Consider the following 12,352-nt stretch of genomic DNA (forward strand, 5'->3'; position numbering starts at 1 on the left):
TCAGTACAACTCTCAGAACCTGTCATCTGCAGAAATACTCTAATGACTCTGCAGTTGTGGGGTGTGTGAAGGATGGGGAGGAGACTGAGTATAGAGAACTGGTGAACAGCTTTGTGGCGTGGCGAAACAACCACCTACTCTTAAATGTGGCCAGGACCAAATATATGGCAGTGGACTTTAGGAGGGCTAGGACAAAGTTAAACACTGTCTCCATCATGGGGAAAGAGGTGGAGGTAGTGGAAAACTACAAATATCTGGGTGTACATCTAAATAACAAACTGGACTGGAAGTGCAACACTGAGGCTGTATACAGGAAGGGACAGAGCAGGCTATACTTCTTGAGAAAGCTTAGATCTTTTAATGTGTGCAGCAGGAAAATGAACATGGTTGACCAGTCTGCTGTTTCTAGTACCATTTTCTTTGCAGCCATCTGCTGCGGCACCAGTATCAGGGCAAATGACACCAAAAAACAAGTTGATTAAAAGAGCTGGCTCTGGAAGTAGGCTACACTTGAACCCCTAGAGTTAGTTGTTGAGAGAAGGATGTTGCAAAAGCTCCTTAACATTATGGACAACACCTCACATCCACTGAACGAACTACTGGTCAGACAACAGAGTGTTTTCAGCTGGAGGTTGTCCAACTTCGCTGTAACAAGGACCATTATAGGAAATCATTCCTGCCCACTGCCATAACTATTTACAACAACTCCCCTTTGTGCTGTGAGAGAAAAATCTTATGCAGAGAGACAATGCAGTTTACAACCTATTTAACTATATCCAATTGTATTTATTTATGTTTTTATTCTATTTTTTTAACTTGTATGTATGTATGTATGTATGTATGTATGTATGTGTAATATATGTTTATATTATTAATTGCTGCTGTAACACCATAATTTCCCTTTAGGGATGAATAAAGTAATCTATCTATCTATCTATCTATTTAAAAAAAACCTCTTTGCTTGTTTAGCCTGGTTAGCACCAGACCTTATCTCCATTGAAATTGAGATTGTGTCTGGACAAGATTAATTCACCTCCCATTTCCAAGGGGCGTCACCAACGGACGCACATCAAAATGCCTCTGGATGCAATTGGATAGACCTAAAACTAATCAGAGCAATGAAGGAGATGACCCTTACAGAAATTTCAGGTTTCTGGTGAACAGTTGCCGCAAATTTGTGGCAAGGTCATTTTTTCACATGCAAATACATTTTCTGGCAAACAATTGCGGTTAACCTTTGGCAATGTTACAGCAAATTTGTAGCAATGTCATGTACATTACTGTAGGTTTGTCACCAGAAGTTCACTGGAAGTTTGCCATTATTGGCTTAGTGAACTTGAATTTCCCCTTGGGGATCAATAAAGTATCTATCTATCTATCTATCTATCTATCTATCTATCTATCTATCTATCTAGAGTGGTGGCAAATCACTGGTGAGCACATTTGCCACTAGTGGCAAACTTCTTTGCTAGAAGTTTGTCTCTAGCAGCCAACACTTGCAAACTTCTTGTATTTTCTAGTGTACTCATTTGTTTCCCACAAATCACCCACAAGTTTGCTGTAAATCTGCTACAAACATTTCATTTTTGTAAGGGGACATATGCAGAGCAGCAGGAAAAAAAAAAAAAATCATCTCAACAAACAAGTATTTTTCAAAAACTGCTTCCATGCCATCATGTTACTGTAAGCCCGCCCGGAACATTGGAAATGGGGGTGAATGGCCTCTTTGCTAGATGGACCTGCAGAGCAAATTCAAATTCAAGATTTGTCTGGGTTCTCCCAGGCTAATGCTTGTTCAATTTAAATCACAAATTAACACATTTCCCTGGGCATCGGTTTGTTTTGGTTTGTTTTCTTCATACAGGCAGTCAATACTAAGTAGATACTAATTAAACATGACTGCACCTGAGGGCCGACTGTGTTGGATCGGTGCTTGTGTGGCGCCACCTGGCCATCGAGTACATCTGCAGCTGGCACAGTGCTATCTGGGACATTCTCCACTTCAGCATCTCTCTCTTCCTCCTTTGGCGTCTCTGCCCGGGCATCCTTCCTCTGGTTATTGGAGTCCATATCCTCCAGGGGAACGACATCACTTCCTGTATTTTGGTTAGGTGCCTTGGAGGGATGGCTGTTGTGATTTATTGTGAGAAACGCAGTGAGACTGTTAGAACGCCCCCACAGAGCTTACCTTTCAGACAAGTGACTAGGTGCTAAAACATGAGAAAGAGTGACGATGTAGACCATGACCTAAGGGAAACATACCTGAGGCCTACGCAGCACCAAACACACAAACACACACACAGAGTTGGAGGTAGAACCAGTCTACAACAGGACACTGAAGGCCAGAAAAGACCCAAATACATTTACATTTACATGTATTCATTTGGCAGGCACGTTTATCCAAAGCAACTTACAGCAATAGAATAACATTTAAGCATTTGAACATTTAAGCTACAGAACTACAGCAATAGCAATATAATATAATTTAAGGTACAGTGCAGAGGAGACCTTAACTAGGAATTACCATGATTAAGTACTGGTCAAAGTATGGTTGGAGGAGAAGAAGTAGAAGAGGAGGTAGAGGAGAGAAGAGAGGGAAGTGGAGAGGTGGGGAAGAGGGGAGAGAGGGAAGAGCATGGTAGGTGCGTATCAGGTGTGTGAGGTTGTCAGAAGCGCTAGGAGAGGAGGTATCCTTGGAAGAGTTGTGTTTTCAAGATCTTTTTGAAGATAAAGAGGGATGACCCTGCTCTGATGGGACTTGGCAGATTGTTCCACCATTGGGGGACCACAGATGAAAAAAGTCTGGATTGCCGTAAGTGTGGTGGCGGCAGTGCCAGCCAGAGTTCCTGGGAGGAGCGCAGCAGCCGAGGGGTAACATAAGCCTTTATGAGAGCACTTCAGTAAGTGGGTGCAGACCCAGCAGTCACTTGATATGCAAGCATTAGTGACCTGAGGGCGGCTAAGGGAAGCCAATGGAGCTCAAACACCAGAGTTTCAGCCGGAACAGAAACCTCGATGTGGGGGAGAAAATCAAAGCAGCCTGAAGCCTGAAGTTGTCAAACTTTTAAAAACATCCTGTGAGAGTAAAGGTCGGGGACAGGCTACATGTCTGCTGACACAGGATTAGATCGCAGTGATCACACACATTTCTCAGGTCACAACAGCCCTCCACCAAGCTTTCTTTCCGTCTTCACTCAGTTGTTTACACCGTTGATAACCCATCAGCAAGGCTCCAGTTTCTGTAGCTCACATTCACAGCCATGGTTTCTGTGACTGAGGATTGGGAAACACATAAGTATGCATATGCAGTTTGTGATTCATCACTTAAAGGTCTCGATGAACCATCTGTTTTTGATTGGGGCTGCCCACTTCATCGGAACAAAAGGCCTTCAAAACTTTCAGAAGTAATAAACACAGAAAGAAAGAAAGAAAGAAAGAAAGAAAGAAAGAAATGGAAATAGACAGAAATGAGGTGATTACTCAACAGTTGAGGTTTAACACAGATGTGAGCAGACAGGCTTGACGTAGAGGTATTACACCCCCGGCGTGTGTGGCACTTGCGTGGCAAACATCAACACCGTAGGCCAGCACCTGATATGAAACCCTAACACACCGAACACACAGGAGACCTTCACTACCTGAGTCAAAGAGAGACTCCATGAGGTCAACACACCCCTTTTTGTCTGTACCCTAAAAAGAAGCACAGACCTAAAACATCCATGTTGGAGTGGGGGTTGGTAAAAGCTCTCTGCAACAACATGGAACACAAACTCAATGCTCCCTAACTGCCAAGACACCAAAACAGATCTGTTAAGTAGACCTCGGAGAGAGAGAGAGAGAGAGAGAGAGAGAGAGAGAGAGAGAGAGAAAGAGAGAATGAATGGACCTACACAAACCCCTATTCCCATTCTCCTAGCTGTAGTCTGTGTACTAGAAGCTGTAGATTACCTGTTTTTCGCCGTCTCCATGTCTCTCAGGCGATCATCTTTATTCCCTGTGTGAGTCAGTTCTCTGTCCCTGTACCTGTACCTGGCTTCCTGAGTCTCACCTCCTCATTAACCAGTCCCTCCCTCCACTTGTCTTCTCTCCTCTCCCTTTCTCTGCCAACTGGCCTGACTGGACCGACAGGCTTCGGGGAGGCTTGACTTGTCTGGCCTCAACTTGGCTGCTGCTCATTAGCCAGCCCGAAGAGGGTTTGTCTAAGTGAGGCGATGAGGAGTCCATGGTTTGCTCAGTCACTTGGGACACGTCCAACTATGCTAAGAATCTCAGCAAATCTCAACAGTGAGGTGCTAATGGTTTTCGTCAGGCGTGACAAGGACAGCCTATAGGGTGAAGTGGCATGACCTCAGATTCGGATCAGCATCCAGAGAGGACCCAGGCCAGAATCGGGTCAAGGATATGCTCCTTGACTGGTTCTGGACTCTGTAAAAAGTCACAAAACAAGGAAGCTGAGGACCAGGCCAAGCTCTGGTGGTGAGGCACAACCCCTGATGCGTCGTCACACACATGAATCAGAGTTCCAGACAAACTGTGAGCAAAGGTGCTACGGACTGCCAGCAGCACGTGGCTTCCCTCTGGATTCCAGAGAGCTTATGAGTCAGCAGCAGAGATGTGGAAACTGCAGCAATTGCGAGAGTGAGTGTGTGTGTGTGTGTGTGTGTGTGTGTGTGTTTGTGTGTGTGTGTGTGTGTGTGTGTGTGAGAGAGAGAGAGAGAGAGAGAGACTGATTTCTCAGTTCCTCCACCTCGGTTTGCGTTTTAAGGGTGTGACTGAAGAAAAGCTTGAGGGCAATTAAGTACAATAGATCACACAGGCAGAACAAGGCAAGTTGCACAGACGTATAGACATGTAGGTACACGTACACAGACAGACACACACAAACACACAGCAACACACACACACACACACACACACACACACATGCCCATGCACGCACACGCAAACACACATCACATGAACAAATCAACAGATTAAGACACATTCATGTGTGTGTGTGTGTGTGTGTGTGTGTGTGTGTGTGGAGGGCCACAAGGGGAGCAGAGAGAGGGCCAGGAGGACCTGGAGGTGGGGACTTACAGCTAGACGGAAACTGCCATATCAAGATGATACACGGACAATAAACAGAAATGCAGCTGGACTGCATACCATTTGAATTATACACGCTTATCCACAGACAAACACACAAACACACACACACACTAAAACTATGAATTATACACGCTTATAAAAAGACACACACACACTAAAACTATGAATTATACATGCTTATTCACAGACAAACACACACACACACTAAAACTATGAATTTTACATGCTTATCCACAGACAAACACACACACACACACACACACAAACACTGAAACTATGAATTATACACGCTTATCCACAGACATGGACACACACAACACTAAAACTATGAATTATACATGCTTATCCACAAACACACACACACACAAACACTGAAACTATGAATTATACACGCTTATCCACAGACACACATACACAAACACTAAAACTATGAATTATACACACTTATCCACAGACAAACACATACACACACACTAAAACTATGAATTATACACACTTATCCACAAACAAATACACAAAAAAGACTAATCACAACAACACAACCAAATGCACTCATAATTTAAACAATATAGTTTAATTCTGTGAAGTGGACATTTGAATAAATACGAGCGTGTAAGAATTTCAATATGGCAATACGGTATACCGTTATGAAACCTTTACTGTAATCTGACGCATGAATAAATACCTTTTTTCTGTATATTTCTATTTGCATATTTTATTTATGGATCTGAGGGGCATATTATACCAAGCCAGTAGTTCCGTCTTACTTCTGGCTGAAAAATGAATAGAGACATATTATATTGTATATTTTACAAATTCCATCCTGCATCAAATCAGCTCAATAATCTGTTTACGACTTCTACTAATACATCACACAGTATCTGCACCATTATAATATATTTACAAGTATTCAATAATAAAATAACGAGTTTCTTTGCTTAAACAGACTCCTCATTAGTAACAGAAACAGATGACAGATGTGATAATGCTTAATATCTTTTCCCCTCCACTGGGATAACAAACATTTGACAAATGAATATAGCACCTCCCCTTCAGCAATGTAAGCCAAAAGTGCAGAGAAAGTTGTCTAACTAGCTGGTTGATTGTTCCTGTCCCTCACTGACAAAAATTACATGTTACATGTATTCTTATTTTTATACCTACTGATTTGTATACTTACGGCCACTAGTTACACTAGATAAAAATAAGCATATTAAACATGTGTTTTTTTCAGTGTACATGCTGTACATGTGACAGAATTCAGGAACACAAACATTAGTGTTGTTGAGCTTATTCATTTACTAGTACAGATGAAACACTGTACTATGCCAAGGCCAACAATTATCATCACAGCAAAGCGCTGACTGTTTCTGTTAGTAAATAATGATGATTAAGATTGGATTTACTGCACTTTTATTCATGTGAATCTGAATAATGCTAAATAGCATCATAAAAATAGTTCATCATTTCAGATTGCCATTAAACGCCAGGCTTAAGTATCTATTAATGCCAGAGTTCTTATAAATGAAGATTTACAGAGACCATCTACACAAAATATTGCTGTCTTGTGTTAATGGGACTGATCTGGGAACAGTGTCCATTCATGTTGTCTGTGTTGTGTTACTGTCTGACAGCTAGTCTGGAGGTGAACCGCCTTCCCTTCACACAGAAACACCTCAATCTATGCCTCAAATAATCTTCTTAGCACACACACATATACACATTCAAATGACATACACTCTCTACATGCCATTCACTGAAGTCTATTACATGTTCCCTGAAAAGACTAAAGGCTTGGTCCCAGGCACACTTGCTAGAAAAATAAGGGCCCTATGACAGACAATAAATCTGGCCCCTGCTTGGTCCTATGAATCAGCATTCCATGGAATACAGCTTGTGGGTCCGTTGAGGTTTGGTGTTCCTCTACTTGGTCTCACAGCCTTTGTCCACACCCTCTGAGTAACCTTGTCTCTCAGTGGGTGAAAAGTTTGAATGCGCTCCGACACATGCACCTGAGTGTGTGTGCCAGTGTGTGTGTGTGTGTGTGTGTGTGTGTGTGTGTGTGTGAGTGGGTGTTCATGCTTGTTCTAGGTCATATTCGATCTTCGGGCTTTGTCCACACATGTTTCTCAGTGTGTTAAAACTCAAGTTTGAATGGCCATGACACTTGCGTGTGTGTGCCAATGTTTTCTCTGTGTGAGTGTGTGTGTCATGCCAAATCTAGGTCGTATTCGACCTCCAGGCTTTCTGCGCAGCCTCCGAGTCCCATATCTCTCAGTGTAGCCAGCAGCTGCAGCAGTAGTGGCCAGGGAAGTGTGGTGGTGCGGCGTCGCGTCCCACTGTCCGCCCACCGCTTCAGCATGTCGTAGTGGGCGTCTTTGCAGGACAAAGGGTTGTCCCGTCTTGCCCTCTCGATGTCCTGGTCTTTCACGCCAAGCAGACGGACCAGCTCTGTGACACGCGCCACAGGGACCTCCTCCAGAATTGAGTAGATGAATTTGCTGGCTATGGTGGAGATGGACAAAGACAAGAATGGAGAGAGAGAAACAGAGAGAGAGAGATGGAGCGAGAGAAAAAGTTGGAAAATGATGAACAGACATTCTTAAGTGAGTTTGTTTGTTTGTTTTCTCACATTCATAAACATTCGTGCCAAAGGCAACAGAGGAAATGGTGACGACAGGAAGCAGAGTTTCCTCTTTACCATGAAATACACACAGACACACACACACACACACACACACACACAGACACACACACAGACACACACACACAGAGTATGAAACTGAAAAGTATACAGATGTTTATAGTACACTTATGAATACACTTACAGACATACACAATCAACCCTAAAAGACACACCCACAGACACACTTCCACATACTTACTATTAATCTCTTGTGGTACACAGTCAGGTAATGCAGTCTGCGTTTCATTGGGCACTTGAATTGAGAAGGGAACACCCTCATTGTGGTCATTCCTAATGTGGCTCTCTGGGGTGGTCACTATGAGGAGAGACTGAAGAAAGAAACATCAACTAAGCATCTTAACATAAACATCCAATATGTAAAACACACCATGTCTCTACCACATGTTACAGTAAAACAACTCTGATAGAAAATCATCTGTGGCATCGAGGACAGAAATAAAATATTTGGTGTATTTTTACCTCTGTGGAATCGAGTGACTCACAAGGGGAGCCAGGAGGTTCTGAGGTAGCTGGAGATTTTCCTTGGAGTTTCTCCCGCATCAGTCTGTGTTTGATGGCCTTGTAGCTCAACATACCTAGAGCTGTTAGCAGAGCAGTTGCCATGATAGTGAATGGAACTGCCACTATCAGAGACCAGTCTGTAAAGAACAAACATGCCAAGGATTAGAACACCACAAGGGCTCTCTCTGCTGACATGCTGACTCTCACATCATCCTTCTGTGGCTGCATTAGAGACTATCATTTAACATCATAAAGAGATCCTTGTCTTGTCTTTATTCTGTCACAATACAGTAAGATGAAGACACACACACACACACACACACACACACACACACACACACACCATTACTCTCTTTACTAGCTCTCTTTCTCTCTCTCTCTCTCTCTTGCACTTTTGCACTCACAGGTAAACACCCTATACAACAAATTGCGAGTGAACAAACACCTTGATTGCCAGGACCAGGACATTTCTCCCGTTGGCCACATTGGTGACATAAGTCGGAAATCTTGCTACACCTAGAGTAACACAGAGGAAAAAGGGGACAGCTCTGTTCAGATTCACAATCAGTGTTTGTACACTGCATAAAAGTAGAAACCACCCCGAAACACATGCGAACGCAACTAAACTGGGTCTAAGTTGTGTTTAAACATCCTTATACAAACACGACAGTAGCAACTGCCAATAAAGCAACTGCCAATAGAAAGTAGCTGGAACAAAGGAAACATTTTTGCAATTACAGGAAAACCATGTGAGCTTAAAACATGATGAAATAGCTGATGAAATCTCAGATGTTTTTGTAAAGTCTGCAAGGTTTTTGATATGACATTTTGCCATCTACATATTTTCCAGGTGAATTGCTAGATTGCTAACAGAGGAGGAAATATAATAAATGAGAGCAGTTGTGATGCAGACATGCCTTTCTTATTTGGCAGTGCTGCATGACTATTTCCTTTCTATGGCCACGACAGACAGGGAAGGGAACTGCCCTAGTCCCATTGACATGTCTCATTTCAAAGCCAAATACACATTACCTGTGGCATGACCCCTTTAATGCAAATGTCCATCCGGACAAGGAATTATGAGTGGAAAGGTTTGAAATATAATAAGAATAATGAATAATCACTTTATTTTGCATTTACACAGTGTGTTATGTATCTGTGTGTGTGTGTGTGTGTGTGTGTGTGTGTGTGTGTGTAGAAGTTTGAATCAGATCAGTCACATGTAATGTTGCATACTGTGGTACTTACTGAAATGTACAGGTTGTTGATGAATTCTCACGAGGATGGAGGTATTTACAATCACATACTCTGTTCTGCTCTGGTTTACCTGTGAGAAAAACAATTAACAGATGAATTGTAAGCTAAATGGCTCATTGTCAATCGATCATAACTGAGTGCATCTCTCTCTCTCTCTTTCTATCTTAATCATTCACATATTAATATACAAACAAACAGACACAGACATACACATACTTACATGCTTTTATTTCTCTCTCTCCATCACCACATGTCGTGCACCTAACGCACTGATGGTCTAGTTTGGTAATACTCTTTTTGTAGTAGCCTTCCTTGCATTCACAGATTCTGTTTGTCTTGTAGTCACATTTGGTGATTTCCACTTCATTGTCTGAAAGGTACCGACAGAGAGAGAGAGAGTCAGTGAAAGGGCAAGAGGGAGAAGACACTAACTCCAGCAACTACATAATACACTACTAATAAGATCACCAGTAAAGGCTTACAAAGGATAATACAGTCAAGACCAGATCAAGTAACACTACAGACAGTGATCATCTCCCAGCTTACACTGATGCTGTCAGGTCAGGACCAGTTGGATGAGATCACCCACATCTGGGTCAAATCTAGTTAAGATGACCCCCAACATCAATGGATGGGTTGTACCCAGTCCAGCTTGGTTAATAGCTGCAGAAACGCTTGGATTTCATATTTTGCACCTACCCAAATTAAACTTACTAAATAGCTACAGAAATGCTGACCCTTATGTTTCATTCACAGCAACCCAAATGAAAACATGGCAATACAGAGGATCATTTCACACTGTTTAGTGCAGCAGCTGCAACTGAACACCATGCAGTGAATAGCAGCACACTCTCTGTGCGGGGCAGAGCTGCAGTCATGGACTGTGAGGCCAGTGGCCCTACTCGCTCACCTTTACATCTGTTGCATTTGAAGCAATTGGGACTGGAGTTAGCTGTATGTATGTATGAATATCCATCTATACACTGTTGGCATCTGGTAGCCTTGCCTGGACCATCACACTCCTTGTCCAGTTTGAAGCCTTTAAGAGAACAGAAATGAACAGTTAAATCACCCGCACACTGGTTGACTCTTTCACTCAAATCTATAAATTAGCAGCATACCGAGTTAATTTGGTTACATGTATTTTCAAGTATATTTTGGGCTTTATGTCTTTATCCAGATAGGACAGAAAAGAGTGATAGCTAGCAAGAGATGGGATGGGATTGGGAAATGGCCCCTGGGTCAGATTCATTGGCCCCAATGAGCACTTCAGAGTCAAATGTAATATGAATGCTGCTTTTCCCACAGCTCCTCCTGTTATGTGTGTATTTATTAGTGAGCAAATGAAAAATGTGGAGAGAAGGACTGTGCAATCAATTAATCCGGCAACAATGCTCCCAATTTGTCCTGAGTTATTAATCCAGCACACCCCTTTGCTTTACAGTGGTAACTCTTGTTATTCTCTTTTTTTGAACGTATTTCTCTTTGTGTTTAGTTAAATTAAATTTTATTCACTGTTAATTTAAACCCTAAAAAATGGATGATGTTTTCAAAATCAATGTGTTTCCAAAATCAACTAGGAACCAGGTTAATCATGACCTCAATATTGACCAAAATAACCATGATTATGATCTTTGCCATAAATGACTGGAAAGACATCAGCATGGGCATACTATTACTAGTTGCCCATCCTTGTACCAGATCAAAAGCCTTAATGTACTAATTTCATAATCCTGGACTGGAGACATTAGAGAGTGCCCTCTTACCTGGATTACACTTGTTACAGCAGAACTGTTTGCTGGAGTGTAGGTACTCATCTAACTGACATTTGACCTCATGGCTGCTGTTGGTGGGGCTGGCTGGGGACTGGCTTGGCCAAGGCCCTGCAGAGTCCACCCCCCTTACAGCATGAGACTGCAGGACCAGGAGCTGGAGAACAGATGTAAAACAAATGTAAGCATTTGACACCAGATAACTGAAATTTGCCCCACCCCCCAAGTAGATATACAGATATAATTAGTTGAGCCACAACAGAGGCTTTGCTTTTGATTGAACATTGTCATTTGCGTAGCCTACTGCAAGGGTGTTAATGGTTTTAAAATTGGCAACAAGATAATAATAATAATAGTTCATGTCTCACCACAAAAATCAGAGAACACAGTCCAACGTTGTTTGTCCATGTGGACATATGGCGACCTCTGCCCATCCTTATTCTGTCGGTTTCAATCCATCTAAACCAAAATGTAGACCGATTGGCAAAACATATGTTGTTCTACAAAAGCCACACAGTATTGTATTATAGCTATATTAGTTTCAATGTAAATGCCTTCACATTTTTCAACTTTCAAGCCTCCTGATTTCCTGATTTAACAGCCGAAGCAAGCTATTTCGCAATAACACAAAAACGCAAGCGCAGTATATTCTATGTTCAACAAACATATTATACATATGATGGTCTAAGATTAAAATTACTTTAACTACTTTGACTTTAAGTTTGACTTTGACTCTGACTACATCTTGAGAAAGTTTAGCCTACAGTAGCCTAGTTATTTTTACTTTCGAATTCGATATCAGGTTACACCCACACAAACCACATCAAGATATAGACTTGTATCTCTACTCCCACAGAAAAGAGGTGAACATATAGAAAATTACCTTAACAAACTGTAGTACAGATCGATTGTTGTAACGATTGTTGTTATAAATTCTTATCTTAAAGGTGACCTATGTTTCTTAAGAAAAAGCAGGTCACACGACGGCACGGGCGTCCAGCTCAATTCCTCTAAGCAGCATAAG

At 42.0% G+C, this 12,352-nt stretch overlaps 2 protein-coding genes across 2 annotated transcripts in view; both read right to left on the reverse strand.

Moving 5' to 3' along the window:
- The window catches only part of plekhg6 (pleckstrin homology domain containing, family G (with RhoGef domain) member 6), a 23,483-nt gene extending 19,457 nt beyond the window's left edge, over window positions 1–4,026 (reverse strand). The window contains exons 1-2 of the mRNA XM_048260095.1: window positions 3,949–4,026; window positions 1,906–2,128 (exon numbers count right to left, since the gene is read on the reverse strand). Of these exons, the coding sequence (XP_048116052.1) occupies window positions 1,906–2,128; window positions 3,949–3,968 (243 nt within the window). The 5' untranslated portion in view covers window positions 3,969–4,026. The remainder of the gene's footprint in view (window positions 1–1,905; window positions 2,129–3,948) is intronic.
- Window positions 4,027–5,646: 1,620 nt separating this feature from the next.
- Window positions 5,647–12,350, reverse strand: tnfrsf1a (tumor necrosis factor receptor superfamily, member 1a). Its single transcript, XM_048261556.1, has 10 exons — window positions 12,212–12,350; window positions 11,697–11,787; window positions 11,323–11,485; window positions 10,467–10,595; window positions 9,777–9,926; window positions 9,548–9,626; window positions 8,745–8,815; window positions 8,258–8,436; window positions 7,977–8,106; window positions 5,647–7,596 (listed from the first exon to the last, which is right to left on the reverse strand). Exons 2-10 carry the CDS (start codon window positions 11,760–11,762, stop codon window positions 7,301–7,303), a joined length of 1,263 nt encoding a protein of 420 aa, XP_048117513.1. The 5' UTR covers window positions 11,763–11,787; window positions 12,212–12,350; the 3' UTR covers window positions 5,647–7,300.
- Window positions 12,351–12,352: the final 2 nt, after the last annotated feature.

Source organism: Alosa alosa, chromosome 13 (genome assembly GCF_017589495.1).
Source record: "Alosa alosa isolate M-15738 ecotype Scorff River chromosome 13, AALO_Geno_1.1, whole genome shotgun sequence".
In the NCBI taxonomy this organism is placed as follows: Eukaryota; Metazoa; Chordata; class Actinopteri; order Clupeiformes; family Clupeidae; genus Alosa; species Alosa alosa.